Genomic DNA, 23,237 nt, shown 5'->3' with positions numbered 1-23,237 from the left:
GCTGGGATGGACTGAGGCAAACTGGGACACCAGGATGCACTGAGACCTGGAGCAGGACCAGGCAGAACCAGATTTGGGGCACCAGGGAGTACACTAGGATATGCTGGGATACATGGGGACCACGTTGAGGGCTACTGGGAATATGCTGAAGGCAACTGGGTGCTGCTGGGATTTACTGGGCGTGGTTGGGTTCAGACTGGGACTGACTGGAATCATCCTGAGAGTAACTGGAACCATGGTAGTGGTGAAAAGACACAGTTGGAAAAATGCAGGAGGCAACTGGGATCATACTGAGAGCAGCTGGTCCATACTGGAGTCACACTGGGATCGTACTGGGACTGACAGGGTCATACTTGGAGTGACTGGCATAGTACTGGGAGTGTCTGGAAGTTACTGGGATCATACTGGGATCATGCTTGGAGCAACTGGGACCATGATGGGGGCAAATGGTATCCTAGCAGGAGTGTCTGGGTTCATACTGGAAGTGACTGGGGCCACACTGAACTCCTTCTGGGAGGGACTGACAGTGAAAGGAACCATACAGGGCATGAGTGGGAGAAACTGGGACCATGCTGAGGGCAACTGGGACCTTATTGGGATTGCCTGGGAACATAAAAGCTTGAATGGAATTTTTATCCCATGACATTCCCGGGGAGCAGCGGCAGCTCCGCGCCCCCAGCCCAGGGGTTGGATCAGTGGAATGGCTGCAGCACCTTTGGGGCACAGCCCAGGGCTGGGGGGCTCCTCCCCCACTTCATTTTCTCTCCCCAGTTCAAATCATCCCCTCCCATTCAAATCCCCTCCATTCACATTTTCTCCCCACAACTCAAGTTTCTTTGTCCCAATTAAACTTTTAACACCAATTAGGCTCTGAGCCCCCTTCCCACCCCTGGCTCCTTCTGGCAGGACCTGGCCAGAACCTTCTGGAAACAGGAACGGAAGGAGTTAAAAAATTCATCAGTATTTCCTTGGTTTCTGGAGGATTTTCCTGTGGCTTTCCTGCAGAAAGCCCTTCCATTGCAAGCGATGGCTGAGGGCTCCCCTCAGGCTCCACCCCCTTTCCAATCCTTTTTTCCAACTCTTTTCCTCAGTGGACCCAAACCTGCGGATTTTGGGGGGCGGGAGGGGTCGCTCTGCTCGGGGGTCTCAGAGGTGCCCCAGGGAGGCCCCGAGGCCCCAGCGTGGCTCCCTCCGGCCCCCTGGAGCATTTGGAATCTCCAACTCTCAGCCAGCGCTGCCCGTGGGATTCAATCCCCCCTGCAGGGTTTTCCCCCAGACCGGGTTTATTTCCAGAGGGGTTTGTGCTTTCCCTTCCAGCCGGGGCCTGACGGCACCGGAGCGGCTGCGGGTGCTGGGGCAGGAAGGGCTGTGGGACGGCACCTCCCAACAAACCTCCAGGAGGGGACAAGGGATGGGGGGGTTAACAGAGTAGAAACACGGGATTATAGATTAAAAAAAAAAAAAAAAGGCAGAGCTGCTTCTCCTGGGACTTTGGGTTTCTTGTCCAATTTCCGAGCTGGATCTGAGCCAGAAACCAGTGAGTGGGACAGACATTGCTGCTGAAGGGCTTCATAGTGCCAAAACTAAAATATCGAGTATCTCAGAATATCAAGTAACACCCCGAGCTTATGGGAGTCCCAGCGACCACGTTGGATTCCCTCGTTTGAATCTGAAAGCAGAGCTCCACTTGTGACTCCGCTTTGTAACGATGGATGTAAAAATTCCACACAGCTCCCAGTTCCCTCCCTCCTCTGCCCAGCGGTGCAGGGAGAAGGGATGGGGGTTACGGCCAGTTCATGCCGCTGCTTCCCCCTCAGGGACAGGAATCCTTGCCCTGCTCCAGGGCGTGGGGTCCCTTCCATGGGGTCAGTCCGTGCCCTGTCCAGCGGGGGTCCCTCCCCACCCGTGTGGTCACTCAGGGCCCGGCCCTGAGGCGCGGGGCCCTGTCAGATTCACCCCAAGGGATTTGTGCCACCCCGGGTCCCTGAATAGAGTAAAATAGAATAAAAAGCTGTGCTGGGGACCCCCAGCGCCCGGTGTCACTGAAGAGCCACATCGCGGGATGGGCAAGTTCAGGGTGGGCCGGAGGTGTGAATAGAATTGAACAGACAATAGCATAAACTACAAGAAAAGAGCCGCACCGAGGGTTCCCCACTGCCCGTGTCTGGTGGAAGAGCTGCACCGAGAGCAGCGAGAAGCAGCGGTCGCAGAAAAATAACGAAAAAACCCGCACCAGCAGTGGCTGCTATCCGACACTCTAAGAGCCACCCGGAGGGTTTGTCGGGGCAGCACCGGGGTGTCTCGGGCCCCCCGTGTCACTGAAGGAGCCGCAGCCAGGATGAGCTGCCCCGAGGGCTCTCGCCCGCCCCGTGTCACTGAAGGAGCCGCAGCGAGGGACGGGCGGGGCGCGGCCTGGATCGAGCCCCTCGAGCTGCGCAACGAGCGGTGACTCTGCGGGCCCGCGGCGGTGCCGAGCGGCGGCAGCCGGAGCCGGGGAAGCGGCTTTGAGTTGCAGGGACGTGCTGGTGTTCCAAACCAGCTCCGCTCAGCCCTTGGGCACCACGCTGGGGAGCAAAATTTTCAGCCCAGACCACCCCCACAGGCCGGGCCCTGCTGCCGCTACTTAGGTTCCTCGACGCCCAGAAACAACAAAAGACACACAACTAATACTAGAAATAATTCCAAGTGGCAGCACTTTATTATTTCACAGCACAATCTTTTATACCCTTTTCCCGTGTACATAACACCTCTGTGCCCTTTTACTCTTTTGTGAGTGGTCAATACAAATCAGCATTCCGTGCTGCTTTTCCTTTAATGATGGTCACCTGCCTTACACAGCTGCACCCTATTAGGGATGAGGCTCGGCTGCAGCCCCATTCCTAATTTCTCACAATCTACTCTCCTACACAGAAACCCCTGAAAATCGATCCCAGGCACTAAAACACCTTCTCGTGCCCAGTGAGGGCCGTGGGGGTTCCTTACAAACTTCCCTTCCATCAGTCCCTCCTGGGCAGTGCCGGGCATTAGTGCAGCTCCTGGAGCTATCCTGGCACCGGCTGCTGCCACAGGGCACGGGCTTGCCTCACTTGGGTATTAAACACGACAAATTTGGGGAGGGGAACAGCCCTAGAAACCAGGACTTTGCCCTCGGGAGCTTGGAGCTGCAGAAGGGGAATAAAGGATCCCCTGCACACACCGATTCCTGTAAGAGTCGGTCCGAAGATTGCCTGATTCTGCATCACAATCATCGTCAGTGAATGAGACCTTGAGACCCCCACCACTCGCTCTGGGCAGGAGCCACTGAGTCTGGCCAAGGCGGATGTTCTAATGGACTGGGTTTGGTTGTGTGCTGCATTGTTATGGTGCATTGTGCCCTAGCAGGTGCAGGCTGAACCGTACTTTCTGCAGCTGAATCAACAGGCCTCACTCACAATGGTCCATAAATCTCCCCACCTTTTGGCCAGCGGCCCCTCGCCTCGAAATGGACTATAAAATTATCACCCTCAGAAGAGACCTTGGGAGACTTCTTTCTCCCCATGGATGGAAGACATCACCGGATGATCCAAGGACGTCCCATCTGTTAGTAGCTATTCCCCCTATTCTCTCTCTCTCTCTTCTCTTTCTCTGTCTCTTTGTCTCTCTCCTCTCTGTTTCGCTGTCTCTCCGCCTCTCTTTCTCTCTGTCTCTCCTCTGTCTCTTTCTCTGTTTTTGTCTTTAATTCTCTCTCTCTCTCTCTGTCTCTCTCTCTCCCCCTACTTCGTCATCTTCACCTCTCTCCTTCTCACCATTACCCCAAAACTGAATTGTTGGCCCTCAATAAAGTGCTTTGCTGCTTGCTGCTGAACAAAACCTTAGTGTCTGCTGTTGTCCTTTGCACCCCGCGGTCGAACAAACCATCATGAGCCCTGCTCAGGTTGTGCGGACTGTGACACACTCCCATGACATCACAGCCCTCCCATGATGTCACAGCCCCTCCTATGATGTCACAACCCCAATGATGTCACAGCCCCTCCTATGACTCACAACCCCAATGACGTCATAGCCCATCCAATGACGTCACAACACATACAAAGACGTCACTGCCCCTCCCACGACGTCACTGCCCCTCCCATGACGTCACTGCCCCCTCACCTGCTCCGGTCGCTGTTGGGACCATGATGTCACAGCTGCCCAGGTGAGACCCCTGCAACTTCCAAAATTTTCCCCAAATTTCCCCCAAATTTTTCCTCAAATTCACAAATTTCCCAAATTCCTCAAATTTCCCAAAGTTCCAGGAATTTCCCCCAAATTTTCCCCAAATTTTTCCAATTTTTTCCCGTTTCCCCAGGGTTTTTTTTCCCACTTTTTCCCAGTTGTTTCCCCAGTTTTTTCAATTTTTTCCCCATTTTTTCCCATTTTTTTCCCATTTTTTCCCCCATTCCCCCCCTTTTTTTCCCAAATTTTCTCATTTTTTGCATTTTTTCCCTATTTTTCTTAGTTTTTCCCCCATTTTTTCCAATGATTTTCCCTGTTTTGCCAATTTTTTCCCATTTTTTCCCCGTTTTTTTTAATTTTTCCAATTTTTTTCCCCATTTTCCCAGGGGTTTTCAAAATTTTTTTCCTCATTTTTTCCCCCTCTTTTCCTCATTTTCCCCTTTTTTCTTATTTTTCTCAATTTTTCCCCTTTTTTTTCCATTTTCCCCTTTTTTCTCCATTTTCCCCCATTTTTTCACAGTTTGTTTCCCATTTTCCCCATTTTTTCATTTTTCCCCCATTTTTTCATTTTTCCCCCCATTTTTTCCCAGTTTTTCCAATTTTTTCCATTTTATCCCATTTCCCCCTATTTTTCTCAGTTTTTTTCCCATTTCCCCCCATTTTTCCCCCATTTTTTCCCAATTTTTCTCATTTTTTCCATTTTTTCCCTATTTTTCTCAGTATTTTTCCCCATTTTCCCCAGTTTTTTTCCCAGTTTTTCCAATTATTTTCCTTTTTTCCCCAATTTTACCCCCATTTTTCCCATTGTTTTCCCAGGGTTTTACTTTTCCCCATTTCCCCCCCAATTTTTCCCATTTTTTCAATTTTTTTCCTATTTTTCTCAGTATTTTTCCCCATTTTCCCCAGTTTTTTTCCCATTTTTTCCCCAGTTCTTTCCCCCATTTTTTCCCATTTTCCCCCAGTTTTTCCTCAATTTTTCTCATTTTTTTCCAATTTCTTTTCCTATTTTTCTCAGGTTTCCCACCCCCATTTTTCCCAGTTTTTTTCCCAGTTTTTCCAATTATTTTCCTTTTTTCCCCTATTTCCTCTCCATTTTTTCAATTTTTTCCCCATTTTCCCAGGGTTTTACTTTTCCCCATTTTTCCCCCCATTTTTTTCCATTTTTTTCCTATTTTTCTCGGTTTTCCCCCCCATTTTTCCCAGTTTTTCTAATTTTTTTTCCATTTTTTCTCAATTTTCCCCCCATTTTTCCCAATTTTTTCCAGTTTATTCCCCCAGTTTTTGTCCCAGTTTTTCCAATTTTTTTCCATTTTTTCCCAGGTTTTTCCCATTTTTTCCGTTTTTTCCCCCAATTTTTTCCCTTTTTTCCCCCCACATTTTTTCCCATTTCCCCCCGATTTTTCCCCCATTTTCCCCCTATTTTTTCCCAGTTTTTTTCCCTTTATTTCCCCCTTTTTTTCCCAGTTTTTCCATTTTTTTCCATTTTTTTCCCATTTTTCCCAGGTTTTTTTCCCCATTTCCCCCCTATTTTTTCCCTATTTTTTCCCAGGTTTTTTCCCAGTTTTTCCAATTTTTTTTCTTTTTTTTTTTTTTCCATTTTTTCCCCCCATTTTTTCCAAATTTTTTCCAATTTTTTTCCATTTCCCCCCCAATTTTTCCCCATTTTTTTCCATTTTTTCCATTTTTTTTTCCATTTTCCCCTCATTTTTTCCTCCTTTTTTCCCCAGTTTTTTTCCCAGTTTTTCAATTTTTTTTCTTTTTTTTCCCCAATTTTTTCCCCCATTTTTTCCAATTTTTTCCCAATTTTTTTCCATTTCCCCCCCAATTTTTCCCCATTTTTTTCCATTTTTTCCATTTTTTTTTCCATTTTCCCCTCATTTTTTCCTCCTTTTTTCCCCAGTTTTTTTTCCCAGTTTTTCAATTTTTTTCTTTTTTTTCCCCAATTTTTTCCCCCATTTTTTCCAATTTTTTCCCAATTTTTTTCCATTTCCCCCCCAATTTTTTCCCCATTTTTTCCCTTTTTTTTCTCAGTTTTTTCCAATTTTGTTTTCCTATTGTTTTCCCCATTTTCCCCATTTTTTCCCGATTTATCCCCCATTTTTTCCCCATTTTTCCCCAGATTTTTTCCCTTTTTCCGTGTGGGGGTTACTGAGAGGACTCTGGGAGTTACTGGGGGAGCCTCTGGGGGTTACTGGGAGTTACTGGGAGTGCCCCCCCATCCAAGGCCACCCCGAGTACCCGGGGGGGACCCGGCCCCGCCCCCTCCCAGTCCTTCCCAGTTCTCCCCAGTCCCTCCCAGTCTGTCCCAGTCGGTCCCAGTTTGTCCCAGTACCTGACTGGGAGCTCCGGATCCCCCCAGGCCGGGCCCGATCCAGGCCCGGGTTATTTTTAACCGGTGACGTCATCGGGGTGGCTCCAGGCCACGCCCCCTCCCAGTTTCACCAGTAAAGCACCAGTAACGGACCAGTAACGGACCAGTAAGGGACTGAGAATGGTCCCAGGCCCCACCCCATCCCAGTTACACCAGTAACGCACCAGTAACGGACTGGGAACTTCATGGACAGCCCCCAGTGCTCCCAGTAACCCCCAGTCCCTCCCAGTTGTGTCTCCCAGTAACTCCCAGTGTTCCCCAGTCCCTTCCAGTGCTCCCAGTAACCTCCTCCAGTCCCTCCCAGTAAAAAGTCCCTCTGTCCCAGTTCCTCCCAGTCCGTCCCAGTCTGTCCCAGTATAAAGCCCCTCTGTCCCAGTCCCTCCCAGTCCCTCCCAGTCCGTCCCAGTAACAAAGCCGCTCTGTTCCAGTCCCTCCCAGTAACAAAGCCCCTCTGTCCCAGTCCCTCCCAGTCGCTCCCAGTACAAAGCCCCTCTGTCCCAGTCCCTCCCAGTCGCTCCCAGTACAAAGCCCCTCTGTCCCAGTCCCTCCCAGTCGCTCCCAGTAACAAAGCCCCTCTGTCCCAGTCCCTCCCAGTCGCTCCCAGTCGCTCCCAGTACAAAGCCCCTCTGTCCCAGCCTGGCCCTGTGCCTGTTCCCCACACGCGGCCCCTTTGTACTAGGATGGGGACGTGGCCTGCGCCCCGCTGCGCACCTCACTCCATATATGGGCATAACTTCCATATATAGACATGGCCTGCCCTGGTGGGCATGGCCTCCTCAGGCCCCGCCCGCCCCCTACCCGACCCGCGCGCGCGGCTGCCGAGCCCTCAGGGGAGGGGCTGGGGGGGGAGACCCCGAATTTTGGGGGAAATTTGGGAGATTTTGGGAAAATTTTGGGGTGCAGGGAGAGCGGAGGGGGGAGAGGAAATTTTGGGAATATTTTTAGGATTTTTGGGGGGTTTTTTGGGATTTTTGGGGGATTTTTTTGGGAATTTTCGGGGGCGATTTTGGGGAGATTCGGGCGATTTTGGGGCGGATTTTGTGGGAAATTTGTTGAAATTTTGGGGAATTTTGGGAAAATTTTGGGAAATTTTTAGGATTTTTAGGGTCCCGGGAGAGCGGAGCGGGGAGAGGAAATTTTGGGAATTTTTTTTGATTTTTTACAAGTTTTTTGGGAATTTTCAGGGTTGATTTCGGGGATTTTGTGGCGATTTTCGGGCGGATTTTGTTGGGATATTTTTGGAATTTTGGGGGATTTGGGGAAATTTTTGGGAATTTTGGGGTGCAGGGAGAGCGGAGGAGGGAGAGAAAATTTTGGGAATTGTTTTGGATTTTTTTGGGAATATTTTGGGAATTTTTTTGAATTTTCGGGGTCGATTTTGGGGAGATTCGGGTGATTTTCGGGCGGATTTTGGGGGAAATTTGTTGGAATTCGGGGGAATTTTGGGGCTTTTTGGGAAATTGTTGGGAATTTTGGGGTCCCGGGAGAGGGGAGGGGGGAGAGGAAAATTTGGGAATTTTTTGGGATTTTTTTGGGAATTTTCGGGGAAGATTTTGGGGATTTGGGGACGATTTTAGGGCGGATTTTGAGGGAAATTTCTTGGAATTTTGGGGGGAGTTTTGGAGCTTTTTGGGAAATTTTTGGGAATTTTGGGGTCCCAGGAGAACAGAGGGAGGAGAGAAAACTTTGGGAATTTTTTGGAAATTCTGGGGGTTTTTTTGGAAATTTTTTGGAACTTTTTTGGGAATTTTTTGGGATTTTTTTTTGAATTTTCGGAGTCTATTTTGGGGTGATTTTAAGGCGGATTTTGGGGGAAATTTTTTGGAATTTTGGGGGAATTTTGGGAAATTTTGGGAAATTTTGGGGAATTTTGGGGTCCCAGGACTGCAGAGGGGGGAGAGGAAATTTTGGGAATTTTTTTAGGATTTTTTGGGATTTTTTTTTTATTTTTCGGGGCCGATTTTGGGGATTTCAGGGAGATTTTGGGGGATTATTTTCTTTTAATTTTTTGGGGAATTTTGGGATTTTTGGGGCCGTTCCAGAGGAATTTTTGGAATTTGACTTCAGGAGAAATTCGAGGGGGCGGAACGGTTTTAAAATCAGCGATTTTGGGGTTTTGGGGAAATTTTTTTGGGTTTTTTTAGGGTTTTTTAGGATTTTTTCAGTATTTTTAGTAATTTTTTTTAGTGCTTTTTTAGGGGTTTTTAAGGGTTTTTTAAAGTTTTTTTGTGAAGTTTTTTAGGGTTTTATGGGGTTCTTTTTGAGGTTTTTCAATGTTTTGTAGGGATTTTTTTCTAAGTGTTTTTAGGATTTTTTTTTTTGGCCGTTTTTAGGGGGGGGTGGGGTTTTTAAAGGGTTATTAAGGTTTTATTAGGTCTTTTATCAGATTTTTTTAAGGGTCTATGGAGGATTTTTTTTGGTTTTTAGGGTTTTTTAAAGGGTTTTTTTAGGGTGTTTTTAAGGATTTTTTTTAGGTTTTTATGGGGGGTTAAGAGTTTTTTTTTATTTTGGGGGGATTTTTTGGGGGTTTTTTTAGGGTTTTTAAAGGGTTTTTTTGGGATTTTAAAGATTTTTTTAGAGGTTTATGGGGAATTATTTCGGGTTTTTAAAGGGTTTTTTTTAGATGTTTTTAGGTTGTTTTTGGGATTTTTTCTAAGGGCTTTATTGGTTTTTAAGGGTTTTTTTTAAGAGGTTGCAAAGGACTTTTTTTGGGGTTTTTTAGGGTTTTTAGGGTTTTTAGGGTTTTAAAAAGATTTTTGGGGGGTTGTAATTTTTTTTTTTTTAGGGTCTTTTTGGGATTTTAGGTTTTTTTTTTTAGGGTTTTCTTGGTGGTTTTTTAACTTAGATTTTTTTTCTTTGTTTGTTTTTAGAGGTGTTTTTGGGATTTTTTGAGTACTTTAGGGGTTCTTTTAAGGGATTTTTTAGGATTTTTTTAGGGTTTTTAAGGGGTTTTAAAGGATTTTTTTAGGATTTTTTTTTATTTTTTTTAGGATTATTTTTAGGATTTTAAAGGGTTTTTTTAGGGGCCTTTAGGGGTTTTTTAGGGTTTTTGTAGTTTCTTTTGTTTGTTTGTTTGTTTGTTAAGGATTTTTTTCAGGTTTTTTAGGATTTTTTTTTGGATTTTTTAGGGTTTTTTAAGGTTTTTTTAGGGTTTTTAAGTGGAGTATTTCAGGATTTTTAAGGGTTTTTGTAGCATTTTTGGGGGGTTTTGGGGATTATTTTGGGGTTTTTTTTGTTTATTAGGGTTTTTTTTCAGATTTTTAAAGGGTTTTTAAGTAGTCTTTTCAGGGATTTTTAAGGGGTTTTTAGGGGCATTTTAGGGGGTTTTTAGGATTTCCTTGGTGGATTTTTTAACTTAGATTTTTTGTTTGTTTGTTTGTTTGTTGTGTTTTTAGGGAGTTTTTAGGGATTTTCTTTAGGGATTTTTTGGGTACTTTATGGTTCTTTCAAGGGTTTTTTTAGGATTTTTTTAGGGTTTTTAAGGGTTTTTTTAGGATTTTTTTGGGGTTTTTAAGGATTTTTTAAGGATTTTATTAGGATTTTTTTAGGGTTTTTATTAGGGGCCATTTAGGGGTATTTTAGGTTTTTTTAGGGTTTTTGTAGATTCTTTTTTTTGTTTATTAAGAGGTTTTTTTCGGATTTTTTTCGGGTTTTTTAGGTTATTTTTTTAGGATTTTTTTTGGTTTTTAAGGAGTTGTTTTTAGGGATTTTAAAGGGATTTTTTAGCGTTTTTTGGGGTTTTGGGGATTATTTTCGGATATTATTTTGTTTATTAAGGGTTTTTTCCGGATTTTTTTAAGGGTTTTAAAGGAGTTCTTTTTAGGGAACTTTTAGGGATTTTTTAGGGTTTTTAAAGGATTTTTTAGAGTTTTTAAGTGGGGTTTTTTTAGGATTTTTAAGGGTTTTTTAGCATTTTTTGGGTTATTTTGGGCATTTTTCAGGATTTTTTTCCGGATTTTTAAGGAGTTTCTATGGTCTTTTTAGTGATTTTGAAAGGGTATTATAGGAGTTTTTAGGATTTACTTGGTGTGGTTTTTTGTTTGTTTTTAGGGTTTTAAAAATATATTTAAAACTGGGTTTTAAAGGGTTTTTTGGTGTGTTTTAGGATGTTTTTAGGGGTTTTTTTAGCCTTTTTTGAGGTTTTTAGGGGGTTTTAAGGGGGGCTTTTTAGGGTTTTTTTCTTGTTTTTTTCTGAATTTGTTTGGGTTTTTTTGTGGGGATATTTTAGGGGTTTCTTTGTTTTTTGTTTTTTAGGGTTTTTTTAGCGTTTTTTTCTGTTTTTTTTTTTTTGGAGTTTTGGGGGAGATTTTTAGGGGTTTGGGGAAATTTAGTTTTGATTTTTTGGGGAATTTTGGGGGGAATTTCTTGGGGATATTTGGGGATTTTTGGGGCTTTTCGGGGAGGATTTTGAGGGATTTATTTTTTCATTTTTTGGGAAGAACTTTGGGTTTTTTTAGGGGACTTGTTGAAGATTTTTGGGATATTCTTGGGTTTTCTTGGGGAAGTTTTGGGGAAATATTTTGGGGGTTCTTTTTTTTTTAATTTTGGGAATTTTTGGTGTTTTGAGGTTTTTTTAATATAGTTGTTAGGGATTTTTTTTAATTTTCTGAGGTTTCCTTGGGGATTTTTTAAAATTTATTGGAATTTTTTTGTGAATTTTTTGCGAATTTTGGGGGGATTTTTTGGGGAATTTTTAAGGATTTTTTGGGGATTTTTTGGGGCTCTTTAGGGATTTTTGGGGGATTTTTGTGGGGATTTTTTTGGGAATATTTTGGGGAATTTTTGGGGGATATTTAGGGATTCTGGGGGGATATTTCGTGATTTTGGGGGGATCTTTGGGGCATTTTTTTGGGATTTTTTGGGGGGATTTAGGGATTTTGGGGGGATTTTTTGGGGGCTCTTTAGGAATTTTTTTGGGAGATTTTTGGGGGAATTTTTTGGAGCTATTTCGGGATTATTTTGGGATTATTTCAGGATTATTTTGGGATCATTTCAGGATTATTTCGGGATTATTGTGGGATTAATTTGGGATGATTTCAGGATTATTTCGAGTCTAATTCCGAATATTTTGGGAATTCTTTTTCCCATGGGCTCCCCCCTGGCCCTGCTCCCCCTGCTGCTCCTCCTGGGGGGGGTCACCCCCATTTTTGAGGGGATCCCGATTTTTGGGGCGGGGCTCCCCAAAGGGGGCGGGGCCTGTCCCGGGGGCTGCGCCTGCGACCGGGACGGAGCCTGGTGCCGGGGGGGGCGGGGGCGTCCCCCGGGGGCTCCCCCCGCGCTTGGCCACGCTGTGAGTGCCCCTCCCCCACCCCCGGACCCTCCCCCACCTCTCCCGACCCCTCCCCCAAATTTGGGACCCCTCCCCTATTTCATTCCCTCTCCCTAAAAAAAAAAATTTGGGGGCTCCCCTCCTTTTTTCCCGCATTGGGATGGTCCCGATGTCCCCCCCTTTGACCCCAAATTTTGGGATCCTCCCCCAAATTTGGGACCCCCAAAACCGCCCCGGGACCCCTCCCCCACACCTGGACCCCTCCCCCACACCTGGACCCCTCCCCCAAATTTGGGACCCCTCCCCTATTTCATTCCCTCCCCCGCAAAAAAAAATAATTTGGGGGCTCCCCCCCCCCTTTTTTTTCTCGAATTGGGATGGTCCCGATGTCCCCCCACCACAGGACCCCAAATTTGGAATTTCCGGGGATTCCGCCGGACCCCAAATTTTGGGACCCTCCCCCAAATTTGGGACCCCCAATTTCCCCCTTCCCCCCTCCCTCTGACCCCAAATTTTGGGACCCACCCCCCAAAACCCCCCCGGGACCCCAAATTTGGATCCTTCCGGGACCCCCCATTTGATCCTCGAATTTTGAGACCCTCCCCCAAATTTGGGACCCCCCCAAAACTGCACCGGGACCCCTCCCCCAAATTTGGGATCCCCAAAATCCCCCAAACTCCCCCCGGGATCCCAAATTTGGGATCCCCAAACCACCCCCGAGACCCCCCCCATTGATCCCCAAATTTTTGGGGCCCTCCCCCAATTTTGGGACCCCCCCAACCCCTCCCCGCCCCCCTCTTGGCCCCCAAATTTGGGACCTCCCAACCTCCCCCCGGGATCCCCGATGGTTCCTCCCTGGCCAAGCCCCGCCCCCGATGACGTCACACTCTAATCCCCATTCAATGACGTCATCCCATAGCCCCATTCAATGACGCCATTCCATAAGCCCCGCCTCCCACTCGGCCTGAGGGGAACTGGGACCAGTTCAGACCAGTTTGATCCCAGTTGAGTCCCAGTTTAGCCCATTTTAGTCCCAGTTTGGTCTCAGTTTAGCCCCAGTTTGATTCCAGTTTGATCCCAGTTTAGTCCCAGTTTAGCCCAGTTCAGTCCCAGTTTGATCCCAGTTTAGTCCCAGGTTAGCCCAGTTTAGTCACTGTTTAGTCCCAGTTTAGCCCCAGTTTGATTCCAGTTTGATCCCAGTTTAGCCCCAGTTTAGTCCAGTTTGGTCCCAGTTTGGTCCCGGTTTAGCCCCAGTTTAGTCCCTGTTTAGTCCCAGTTTGGTCCAGTTTAGTCCCAGTTTAACCCAGTGTTGTCTAAGTTTAGTCCCAGTTTAGTCCCAGTTTCATCCCAGTTTGATCCCAGTTTGGCTCAGTTTAACCCAGTGTAGTCTCAGTTTAGTCCCAGTTTAATCCAGTTTAGCCCAGTGTAGTCTCAGTTTCATCCCAGTTTAGTCCCAGCTTGATCCCACTTTGTTCCCAATTTAACCCGGTTTAGTCCCAGTTTAGCCCCAGTTTAGTCCAGTTTAGCCCAGTCTGCTTCCAGTTTAGGTGCGTTTAGCCCAGTTTATTCCCAGTTTTGCCCAGTTTAACTCAATTTAGTCTCAGTTTGGTCCCAGTTTGGTTCCAGTTTGGTCCCAGTTGAGTCCCAGTTTCACCCAGTTTAGTCCCAGTTTAGTCCCAGTTTAGCCCTAGTTCGATCCCAGTTTGGTCCCAGTTTAGCCCAATTTAGCCCCATTTTAGTCCCAGTTTGGTCCCAGTTTGATCCCAGTTTAACCCAGTTTGGTCCCAGTTTAGCCCCAGTTTAGTCCCAGTTTGATCCCAGTTCAGTCCCAGTTTAATCCCAGGTTAGTCCCAGTTTAGCCCAGTTTGGTCTCAGTTTGCTCCTGGTTCAGCCCAGTTTGATCCCAGTTGAGCCCAGTTTAGACCAGTTTCATCCCAGTTTAGTCCCAGTTTGGTTCCAGTTTGGTCCAGTTTGATCCCAGTTTAGCCACAGTTTAGTCCCAGTTTGATCCCAGTTTAAACCAGTTTAGTCCCAGTTTAGCCCAGTTTGGTCCCAGTTCAGTGCCAGTTTAGACCAGTTTAGTCCCATTTTATTCCAAATTTAGTCCCAGTTTGGTCCAGTTTGATCCCAGTTTAGCCCCAGTTTAGTCCAGTTTAACCCAGTCTGCTCCCACTTTAGGTGAGTTTAGCCCAGTTTAGTCACAGTTTTATCCCAGTTTGATCACAGTTTAGCCCCGTTTGGTCCCAGTTTGGCTCAGTTTAGTCCCAGTTTAGCCCAGTTTCATTCCAATTTGATCCCAGTTTGATCCCAGTTTAGTCCCGGTTTGATCCCAATTTGATCCCAGTTTAGTCCCAGTTTTTCCCCCTCCATTCCCATTTTTATTTTCCTCAATTCCCCATTTTTTATTTTCCCCAAATTCCCATTTTTTGTTTCCCAAATTCCCATTTTTATTTTCCCCAATTCCCATCTTTTTTCATTTCCCCCAAATTCCCATTTTTTGTCCCCAATTCCCATTTTTTCCCATTTTTTCCCCTTTTCACCCCAATCTCAGCTCCCTGATCCGCTGGGACATCGAGGCCCTGCCCCAGGGGAGCTTCCGGCACCTTCCAGGGCTGACCCTGCTGTGAGTGACCCAAAATCCCCCAAATTCACCCCAAAATTCACCCCAATAATCCCAAATATCCAAAAATATCAAAAAATATCAATAATGGACCCAAAATCCCCCAAAATCCCCAAAATTCACCCCCAAAAAATCCCCCAAATTCACCGCAAAAATCCCAAAATATCCAAAATTATAAAAATTATCCAAAATGGACACAAATCCACCCAAATTCACCCCCAAAAAAATCCCAAAATATCCAAAAATATAAAAAATATCAACAATGGACCCAAAAAGACCCCAAATCCCCAAAATTCACCCCAAAAAAAATCCCAAATTCACCCCAAAATCCCAAAATATCCAAAAATGTCAAAAATATCTCAAATGGACCAAAAATCCCCCAGATTCACCTCAAAAAAATTAAAAAAAAATCCCAAAAATCCCAAATATCCAAAATTATTTTAAAAATTAAAATTGACCCAAAACCCACCAAAATCCCCAAAATTCACGCCAAAAAAATTCCAAATTCACCTCAAAAATCCCAAAATATCCCAAAATATAAAAAATAACCCAAACGGACCCAAAATCTCCAAAATTCACCCCAAAAATATTAAAAATATCCCAAAATATCAAAAATGGACCCAAATGGATCCAAAAAGACCCCAAATTCCCCAAATTCACCCCAAAAAATCCCAATTTCACCTCAAAAATCTCAAAATATCCAAAAATTTAAAAATTATCAAAAATGGACCCCAAATCCTGAAAATTCACCCCAAAAAAATCCTAAATTCAGCCCAAAAATCCCAAATATCCAAAAATATTAAAAAATGTCATAAATGGACCCAAACAGACCCAAAATCCCCCAAGTTCACCCCCAAAAAATCCCAAATTCACCTCAAAAAAATCCCAAATATCCAAAATTATAAAAAATATCAAAAATGGACCCAAAATTCCCCAAATTTACCCCCCCCAAAAATCTCAGAATATCCAAAAATATCCCAAATTTTCCTCAATGTCCCCAATGTCCCCTCAGTGTCCCCAGTGTCCCCAGTGTCCCCTCTGTCCCAGCCTCGTCACCTCGGGCCATTTGGGATCCATCGGGGACGGAGCCTTCGAGGGACTGGGGGCACTGGAGTACCTGTGAGTTATACTGGTTTGTACTGGTTTGTAATGGTTTGTACAGGTTTGTACTGGGATGGACTGGGAGGGCACTGGGGGGCACTGGAGTACCTGTGAGTTATACTGGGATGGACTGGGATATACTGGGATGGACTGGTTTGGACTGGGAGAGGACTGGGGGCACTGGAGTACCTGTGAGTCATACTGGGATGGACTGGTTTGTACTGGGATGGACTGGGATTGAACTGGGAGGGACTGGGGGGGCACTGGGAGCACCTGTTATTTATACTGGGAGGGACTGGGAGGGACTAGTTTGTACTGGGAGGGACTGGGAGGGGACTGGAGTACCTGTGAGTTATACTGGGATATACTGGGATTGTACTGGGAGGGACTGGGAGGCACTGGAGTACCTATGAGTCGTACTGGGTTGGACTGGGATATACTGGGATGGACTGGGAGGGACTGAGAGGGCACTGGAGTACTTGTCAGTTATACTGGGATGGACTGGTTTGTACTGGGAGGGACTGGGAGGGGACTGGGTTATAGTGGGAGGGACTGGGTTATACTGGGTTATACTGGGAGGGACTGGAGAGAAATTGGAGGGAACTGGGAAAAAATTGGGGAGAACTGGGAGGGGATTGAGGGTTACTGGTTTATACTGGGAGGGAACTGAGAGGGAAACTGGGATGAACTGGGAGGGACTGGGACAAACTGGGACATACTGGGATATACTGGGAGGGACTGGGATGGGTCAAACTGGAACTGGGACAAACTGGGAAAAAGCAGAAATTGGAGGGGACTGGTCCATACTGGTCCATACTGGTTTATACCGGTCCATACTGGTTTATACTGGTCCGTACTGGTTCATACTGGTCCATACTACTCCATACTGGCTTATACTGGTCCGTACTGGTTTATACTGGTCCACACTGGTCCGTACTAGTCCATACCGGTCTATACTGGTCCATACTGGTCTGTACTGGTTTATACTGGTCCTTACTGGTCCATACTGCTCCATACTGGTCCATATTGGTCCATACTGGTCCCTACTGATTTATACTGGTCCATACTGGTTTATACTGGTCCGTAGTGGTCCATAGCGGTCTGCACCGGTCCATACTGGTTTATACTGGTTTATACTGGTCCATACTGGTTTATACTGGTCCATACTGGTCCCAGGTTCATCAAGGACTCCCGGCTGGGCTCCATTGCTCCCTCGGCTCTCCGGGGGCTCTAATTCCTGTGAGTGACCCCAGAGTGTCCCCAAATGTCCCCAATGTCCCCTGGGTGTCCCCAGTCCCCCTCAGTGTCCCCAATGTCCCCACTGTCCCCAATCCTCCCAATGTCCCCACTGTCCCCAAATGTCCCCAATGTCCCCAAATGTCCCTAATGTCCCCGCAGGAGTTTGGCCAACAACCGCCGGAGTTGCTGCCACTGGGGCTGTTCCAGGACCTGGGGACACTGAGCCAGCTGTGGGTGACAGCGGGGACACCGAGGGGACATCAGGGGGATTGGGGACATTGGGGACGTTGGGGACAGTGGGGACATTTGGGGACATTGGGGACACTGAGGAGACATTGGGGGGATTTGGGGACACTGGGGACATTGGGGACATCGGGGGATGGGACAGGGGGACACTGCTGGTGTTGGCACCACTTGATGTCACTTTGATGCCACCTGGTGCCACTTTGGTGTCACTGTGGTGCCACGTTGGTGCCACCTGGTAACACTTGGTGACACTTGGGTGACATTCAGTGACACCCTGGTGACACCTGGTGCCACTTGGCACCATTTTGTGACACTTTGATGTCACTTGAGGCCATTTAGTGTCACCTGGTGACATTTTGATGCCACTTGGTGTCACTTTGGTGTCACTCTGATGTCACTTGGTGCCATTCAATGACACTTAGGTGCCATTTGGTGCCACTGATGTCACTTTGATGTCACTTTCGTGCCACCTGGTGCCACTTGACCATTTGATGTCACTTTGTGTCACTTTGGTGCCATTTGTTGTCACGTGATGTCACTCTGGGGTCACTCTGGTGTCACTTTGGTGTCACTGATGTCACTCCGGTGCCATTTAGTGACACCTTGGTGCCACTTGGTGCCACTTTGATGCCACTGATGTCATTCTGGTGCCACTTGGTGTCACTTAGTGCCACTTTGATGCCATTTGGTGTCACTTTGGTGCCACCCATTGCCATTAGGTGCCACTTGATGTCACTCTGGTGTCACTTTGATGTCACTTAGTGCCATTGGGTCAATTTGTTGCCATTTGGCACCAACTGGTGTCACTTTGGTGTCACTTTGGCACCACCTGGTGTCACTCCGGTGTCACTTTGATGCCATTTGCTGCCACTCTGATGCCATTTCACACCAGGTGGTGTCACTGGTGTCACTTTGATGCCACTTTGATGCCATCTGGTGCCACTTGTGTCACTTTGGTGTCACTGATGCCACTCTATTGCCACCTGGTGTCACCCTGGCATCACCCCGGCGTCCCTCTGTCCCCGTGTCCCCAGGGACCTCCGTGGCAAGCCGTGGCGCTGTGACTGTGGCCTGCGCTGGCTGCTGGCCTGGCTGGGCGCCCGCCCCTCCCCCACCGGCCCTGAGGGCGGGGGGCGCTGCCGGGGGCCCCTCCCCCACCAGGGCACCCCCCTGGCGCTGCTGAGCCCGCGGCAGCTCCAGTGCCAGCGCCACGGTAACTGGATTATACTGGGAGGGACTGGGAGGGGCTGGGAGGGACTGGGAGGGGATTGGGGGGAACTGGGAGGGGCTGGGAGGGGATTGGGGGGCACTGGGAGCGACTGGGAGTGTCCCCAAGGTATCCCTGGGGATGTCCCCATGTCCCTGGGGGTGTCCCCAGGCTGTCCCCATATCCCCAGTGATGTCCCCAATGTTCCTGGGGGTGTCCCCAATGTCCCAAAGCTGTGCCCAATGTCCCTAGGGATGTCCTCAAGCTGTCCCCATGTCCCCAATGATGTCCCCGTGTCCCCAGAGCTGCGGCCATTCCAGTCTCTCCCGTTCTCGTCCCTCGGGGCCGCGCCGTTCTGGCTCGGGGGACACGCGGGGGTGGCGCTGGCCCAGCCGGTGGCCGGGGGCTGCGCCCTACTGGAGTGGGACCAGCTCGGGGGGAGGTTCCGGGCCCAGACCGTCATCAACAGTGAGAGAAATGGGGGGAAAATGGGGGAAAAATGGGGAAAAAATGGGGAAAATTGGGGAGAAATGGGGGAAAATCGGTGAAAAAATGGGGGAAAATGGGGAAAAAATGGGGGGAAATGGGGGCAAAATGGAAAAAATGGGGATAAAATGGGGTGAGAGTGGGAGCACCTGAGGGGGAGGTTCCAGGCCCAGAGTGTCACCAACAGTGAGAGAAACGGGGGGGGGAAATGGGGGAAAATCGGGAAAAATGGGGAAAAAATGGGAAAAAATTGAAAAAAAAAAGGGGGGGGGAATCCATGGAAAAATGGGGAAAAATGGGGAAAAAAAGGGGAAAAATTGGAAAAAATGGAAAAATGAGGGAGGAGATTCTGGGCCCAGACCGTCATCAACAGTGAGAGAAATGGGGGGAAAAAGGGGTAAATGGGGATAAATGGGGATAAAATGGGGATAAAATGGGGGAGGAGATTCTGGGCCCAAAGTGTCATCAACAGTGAGAGAAACGGGGGGAAAAAGGGAAAAAATGGGGATAAAAATGGGGAAAATGGGGGAAATGGGTGAAAAATGGGGGAAAATGGGAAAAAATGGGGGAAAATGAGGGAGGTGATTTCAGGCCCAGGCCGTCATCAACAGTGAGAGAAACGGGGGAAAATGGCGGAAAAATGGGGGAAATCTGTGAAAAAATGGGGAAGACGGGGGGAAATGGGGAAAAAATTGGGAAAAAATGGAAAAATGGGTGAAAAATTGTGGAAAAATGGGAATAAAATGGGAGGAAAATGGGAAAAAAGGGGGAGGTGGTTCTGGGCCCAAACCATCATCAAAAGTGAGAGAAACAGCGGAAATGGGGAAAAAATGGGGAAAATGGGGGGAAAATTGAGAAAATGGGTGAAAAAATGGTGAAAAATGGGTATAAAAATGGGGAAAATCCATGAAAAATGGGGGGAAAATAGGAAAAATGAGTGGAAATGGGAAAAAAATTGAAAAAAAAAGGGGGAAATCCATGAAAAAATGGGGAAATAGTGAAAAAAAATGGGAAAAAATGGAAAAATGAGGGAGGAGATTCTGGGCCCAAAGCATCATCAAAAGTGAGAGAAATGGGGGGAAAAGAGGGAAAAATGGGGAAAAAAAGAAAAATGGGGATAAAATGGGGAAAAAATGGGTGAAAAATGGGACAAAATAGGGAAAATGGGGGAGGAGATTCTAGGCCCAAAGCATCATCAACAGTGAGAGAAAGAGGGGAAAATGGGGGGAAAATGGGTGAAAAAATGGGGAAAATGGGGAAAATCAGTGAAAAAATGTGGGAAAATGTGGGGAAATGGGGGAAAATGTGGAAAAATTGAGATAAAATAGAAATAAAATGGGGAAAAATGGGGAAAAAATGGGGGGAAAATGGAGAAAATAATGGGGGAGGAGATTCTGGGCCCAAAGTGTCATCAACAGTAAGAGAAACAGAGGGAAAAGGGGGGAAATGGGGGAGAACGGGGGAAATCGGTGAAAAAATGGGGAAAAATTGGAAAAATGGGTGAAAAAATGGGGAAAAACGGGGATAAAATAGGGAAAAAATGGGGATAGATTGGGGATAAAATGGAGAAAAATGGGGATAAAATAGAAATAAAATGGGTATAAAATGGGGATAAAATGGGGATAAAATGGGTGAAAAAATGGAGGTAAAATATGGAAAAAAATGAGGGAAAATGGGGATAAATGGGGAAAAGGGGGAAAATCGGGGAAAATGGGGATAAAATGGGGGGAAACGGGGAAAAATGGGGGAGGAGATTCTGGGTTCAAAGCATCATCAAAAGTGAGAGAAATGGGGGGAAAATGGGGAAAAATGGGGGGGGAAATTAAAAAAAAAAAGGAGGGGAAATCCATGAAAAAATTGGGAAAATGGGTGAAAAATTGGGGCGAAATGGTGAAGAAACGGGGAAAAAAAAAGGAAAAATGGGGGAGGAGATTCTGGGTCCAAAGTGTCATCAACAGTGAGAGAAATGGGGGGAAAATGGAGGGGAAAATGGGGGGAAATGGGGGGAAAGTGAAAAAATGGGGATAAAATGGGAAGAAAAATGGGAAAAAAAGTGAAAAAAAGTGAAAAAATTGAGATAAAATGGGGTGGGAGTGGGAGCACCTGAGGGGGAGATTCCAGGCCCAGAGCATCACCAACAGTGAGAGAAACGGGGGAAATGGGGAAAAATGGGGGAAATCTGTGAAAAAAATGGAGAAAATCAGTGAAAAAATGGTGAAAATGGATGAAAAATGGGGAGGAAATAGGGAAAAATGGGAAAAATGGGAGGAGAAATGGAGGAGGTGATTTCGTTCCTCCAGCATCATCAACAGTGAGAGAAACGGGGGGAAAATGGGGAAAAATGAGGGGAGAAAATGGTGTAAAATGGGGATAAAATAGAAATAGAATGGGGGAAAAATGGGGGGAAATGGGGGATGTGATTTCGGGCCCAGACTGTCATCAACAGTGAGGAAAATGGGGGGAAAAAAGGGGGAAATGGGAAAAATGGGGGGAAATGGGGATAAAATGGGGGGGAAATGGGGAAAAATGGGGAAAATGGGTAAAAAAAATGGGGAAAAAGTGAAATAATGGGGATAAAATGCGGAAAAAATGGGGATAGAATGGGGATAAAATGGGGAAAAAATGGCGATAGAATGGGGATAAAATGGGGAAAAATGGGGAAAAAGGGGAGAAAAATGGGGATAAAATGGGGGAAATGGGGATAAAAATGGGGAAAATAGGGAAAAATGGGGATAAAATGGGGAAATGGGGGATAAAATGGGGGAGGAGATTCTGGGGCCAAAGCATCATCAACAGTGAGAGAAACGGGAGGAAAATGGGAAAAATGGGGAAAAATAGAAAAACAGGGGACAATGGGGGAAATGAGGAAAAAAGGGGAAAAAATGGGGAAAAAATGGGGAAAAAATGGGGAAAAAATGGGGGAAAAATGGGGGAAAAATGGGGGGAAAATGGGGGGAAAATGGGGGGAAAATGGGGGAAAAATGGGGGAAAAACAGAGAACATTGGTGGAAAAATGAGGGAAAATAGAGGGAAAATAGGGTGGCCGATGTCCCCAATGTCCCCATCACCTCAATGTCCCCAGTCCTCCCCAAATGTTCCCAATGTCACCAATCTCCCCTAATGTCTCAAATGTCCCCAATCCCCCCAATGTCCCCCCAATGTCCCCAGTGTTGCCAATCCCCTCAGTGTCCCAAATCCCCCCAATGTCCCCAATCCCCTCAATGTCCCCAATCCCCCCAATCCCCCTCAATGTCCCCGATGTCCCCAATCCCCTCAATGTCCCCAATCCCCCCAATGTCCCCAATCTCCCCCTGACCCCTAATGTCCCCACAGGCTCCTCCCCCGTCGCCTGCCACCCCCTGGCCATTGGTGACACCCTGCTGCTGGTGGTGGCCCAGGTGGGTGGTGGCTCCTGGGTTTGGCGCCGCTCTGGCGGCCCCAGCTCACCCTTCATCCGCCACCAAGCGCTGGGCTCAGGCCAGCTCCACCGTCCCCACGCCGTCACCGCCGCTTGCCTCGGCGGCCACCTCTACCTGGGGGTGGCACCAGCACCGTGTTCTGCTGGAGTTCCGGAGGGTTCTACCTGCACCAGCAGCTGCGGCCATGGCAGCGCAACATGCACCTGGAGTTCCTGGAGCTGGGCAGGCGCGCGGCGCTCGTGGTGTGCCCGACGTGTACGCAGCCAAGCACTTCTGGGTCAAGGGTAGCGTGTTGCTGTGCTTGATGAGGTTTTTGGGGGACGCCAAGGTGAGAGGTTATGGGGGATTTATGGGGTTATTGAGGGATTTATGGGGTTATTGGGTTATGGGGTCATTGTGCCCCACACCGACATCCCACACGTGTGCACGGTCAAGCACTTCAGGGCCAATGGTGGGGTCTTCTTGTGCCTGTCGAGGTTTTTGGGGGACACCAAGGTGAGATTATGGGGTTATTATAGGGTTATTGGGTTATAGGGTTGTGGGGTTATGGAGTTATGGGGTTGTGGGGTTTTGTGGGCAGCCTGTGCATGATGTGGTTCTTGGAGGACGCCAAGGTGAGAGGGATGTGGGGTTGTGGGGTTATTTGGGTTAATGGGGGTTATGGGGTTTTGGAAGGCTTGTGGAGTTGTGGGAGTCATCAGGGTCATGGGGGTCATGTGGTCATCGTGTGGTCATGGGTGTCCATCAGGGTCAGGTGGGGTCACCCCGGTCATGGTGGTCGCTACATGACCACAGGGGTCCATCAGGGTCACGTGACCCCACCTCTGACCCCTGACCCCATGAATGACCCCATAACTGACCCCATGCCCAGGTGATGCTAGGAGGGCTCCAACCCTGTCCCATGGTCCTACAACTGACCCCATGGTCCTACAATCCATCCCATGACCCTATGAGAGACCCCATAACTGACCCCATGAGTGACCCCATGGCTGACCCCATGAGTGACCCCATGACCCCATAACTGACCCCACGAGTGACCCCATAACTGACCCCATGAGTGACCCCATGACCCCATAACCGACCCC

The 23,237-nt window shown here is 47.4% G+C and overlaps 1 protein-coding gene across 1 annotated transcript; it reads left to right on the top strand.

The window, feature by feature from the left end:
* Nucleotides 1-11,522: 11,522 nt before the first annotated feature.
* LOC117009868 (leucine-rich repeat LGI family member 4-like) lies at nt 11,523-23,155 on the top strand. The gene is made up of 7 exons (XM_033084236.1): nt 11,523-11,855; nt 14,386-14,457; nt 15,502-15,573; nt 16,732-16,794; nt 16,954-17,024; nt 18,075-18,253; nt 22,067-23,155. Exons 1-7 carry the CDS (start codon nt 11,652-11,654, stop codon nt 22,438-22,440), a joined length of 1,035 nt encoding a protein of 344 aa, XP_032940127.1. The 5' UTR covers nt 11,523-11,651; the 3' UTR covers nt 22,441-23,155.
* Nucleotides 23,156-23,237: the final 82 nt, after the last annotated feature.

Source organism: Catharus ustulatus, chromosome 36 (genome assembly GCF_009819885.2).
Source record: "Catharus ustulatus isolate bCatUst1 chromosome 36, bCatUst1.pri.v2, whole genome shotgun sequence".
Classification (NCBI taxonomy): domain Eukaryota; kingdom Metazoa; phylum Chordata; class Aves; order Passeriformes; family Turdidae; genus Catharus; species Catharus ustulatus.
The sequence above is the reverse complement of the archived record's forward strand: the minus strand, read 5'-3'. Positions and strand labels throughout refer to the sequence as shown.

Coding starts and splice junctions, on each gene's coding strand:
- LOC117009868 (XM_033084236.1), top strand. CDS start 11,652: ATGGGCTCCCCCCTGGCCCTGCTCCCCCTGCTGCTCCTCCTGGGGGGG. Junction 14,458..15,501: donor CTTCCAGGGCTGACCCTGCT/GTGAGTGACCCA, acceptor CCTCTGTCCCAG/CCTCGTCACCTCGGGCCATT. Junction 18,254..22,066: donor GCTCCAGTGCCAGCGCCACG/GTAACTGGATTA, acceptor ATGTCCCCACAG/GCTCCTCCCCCGTCGCCTGC.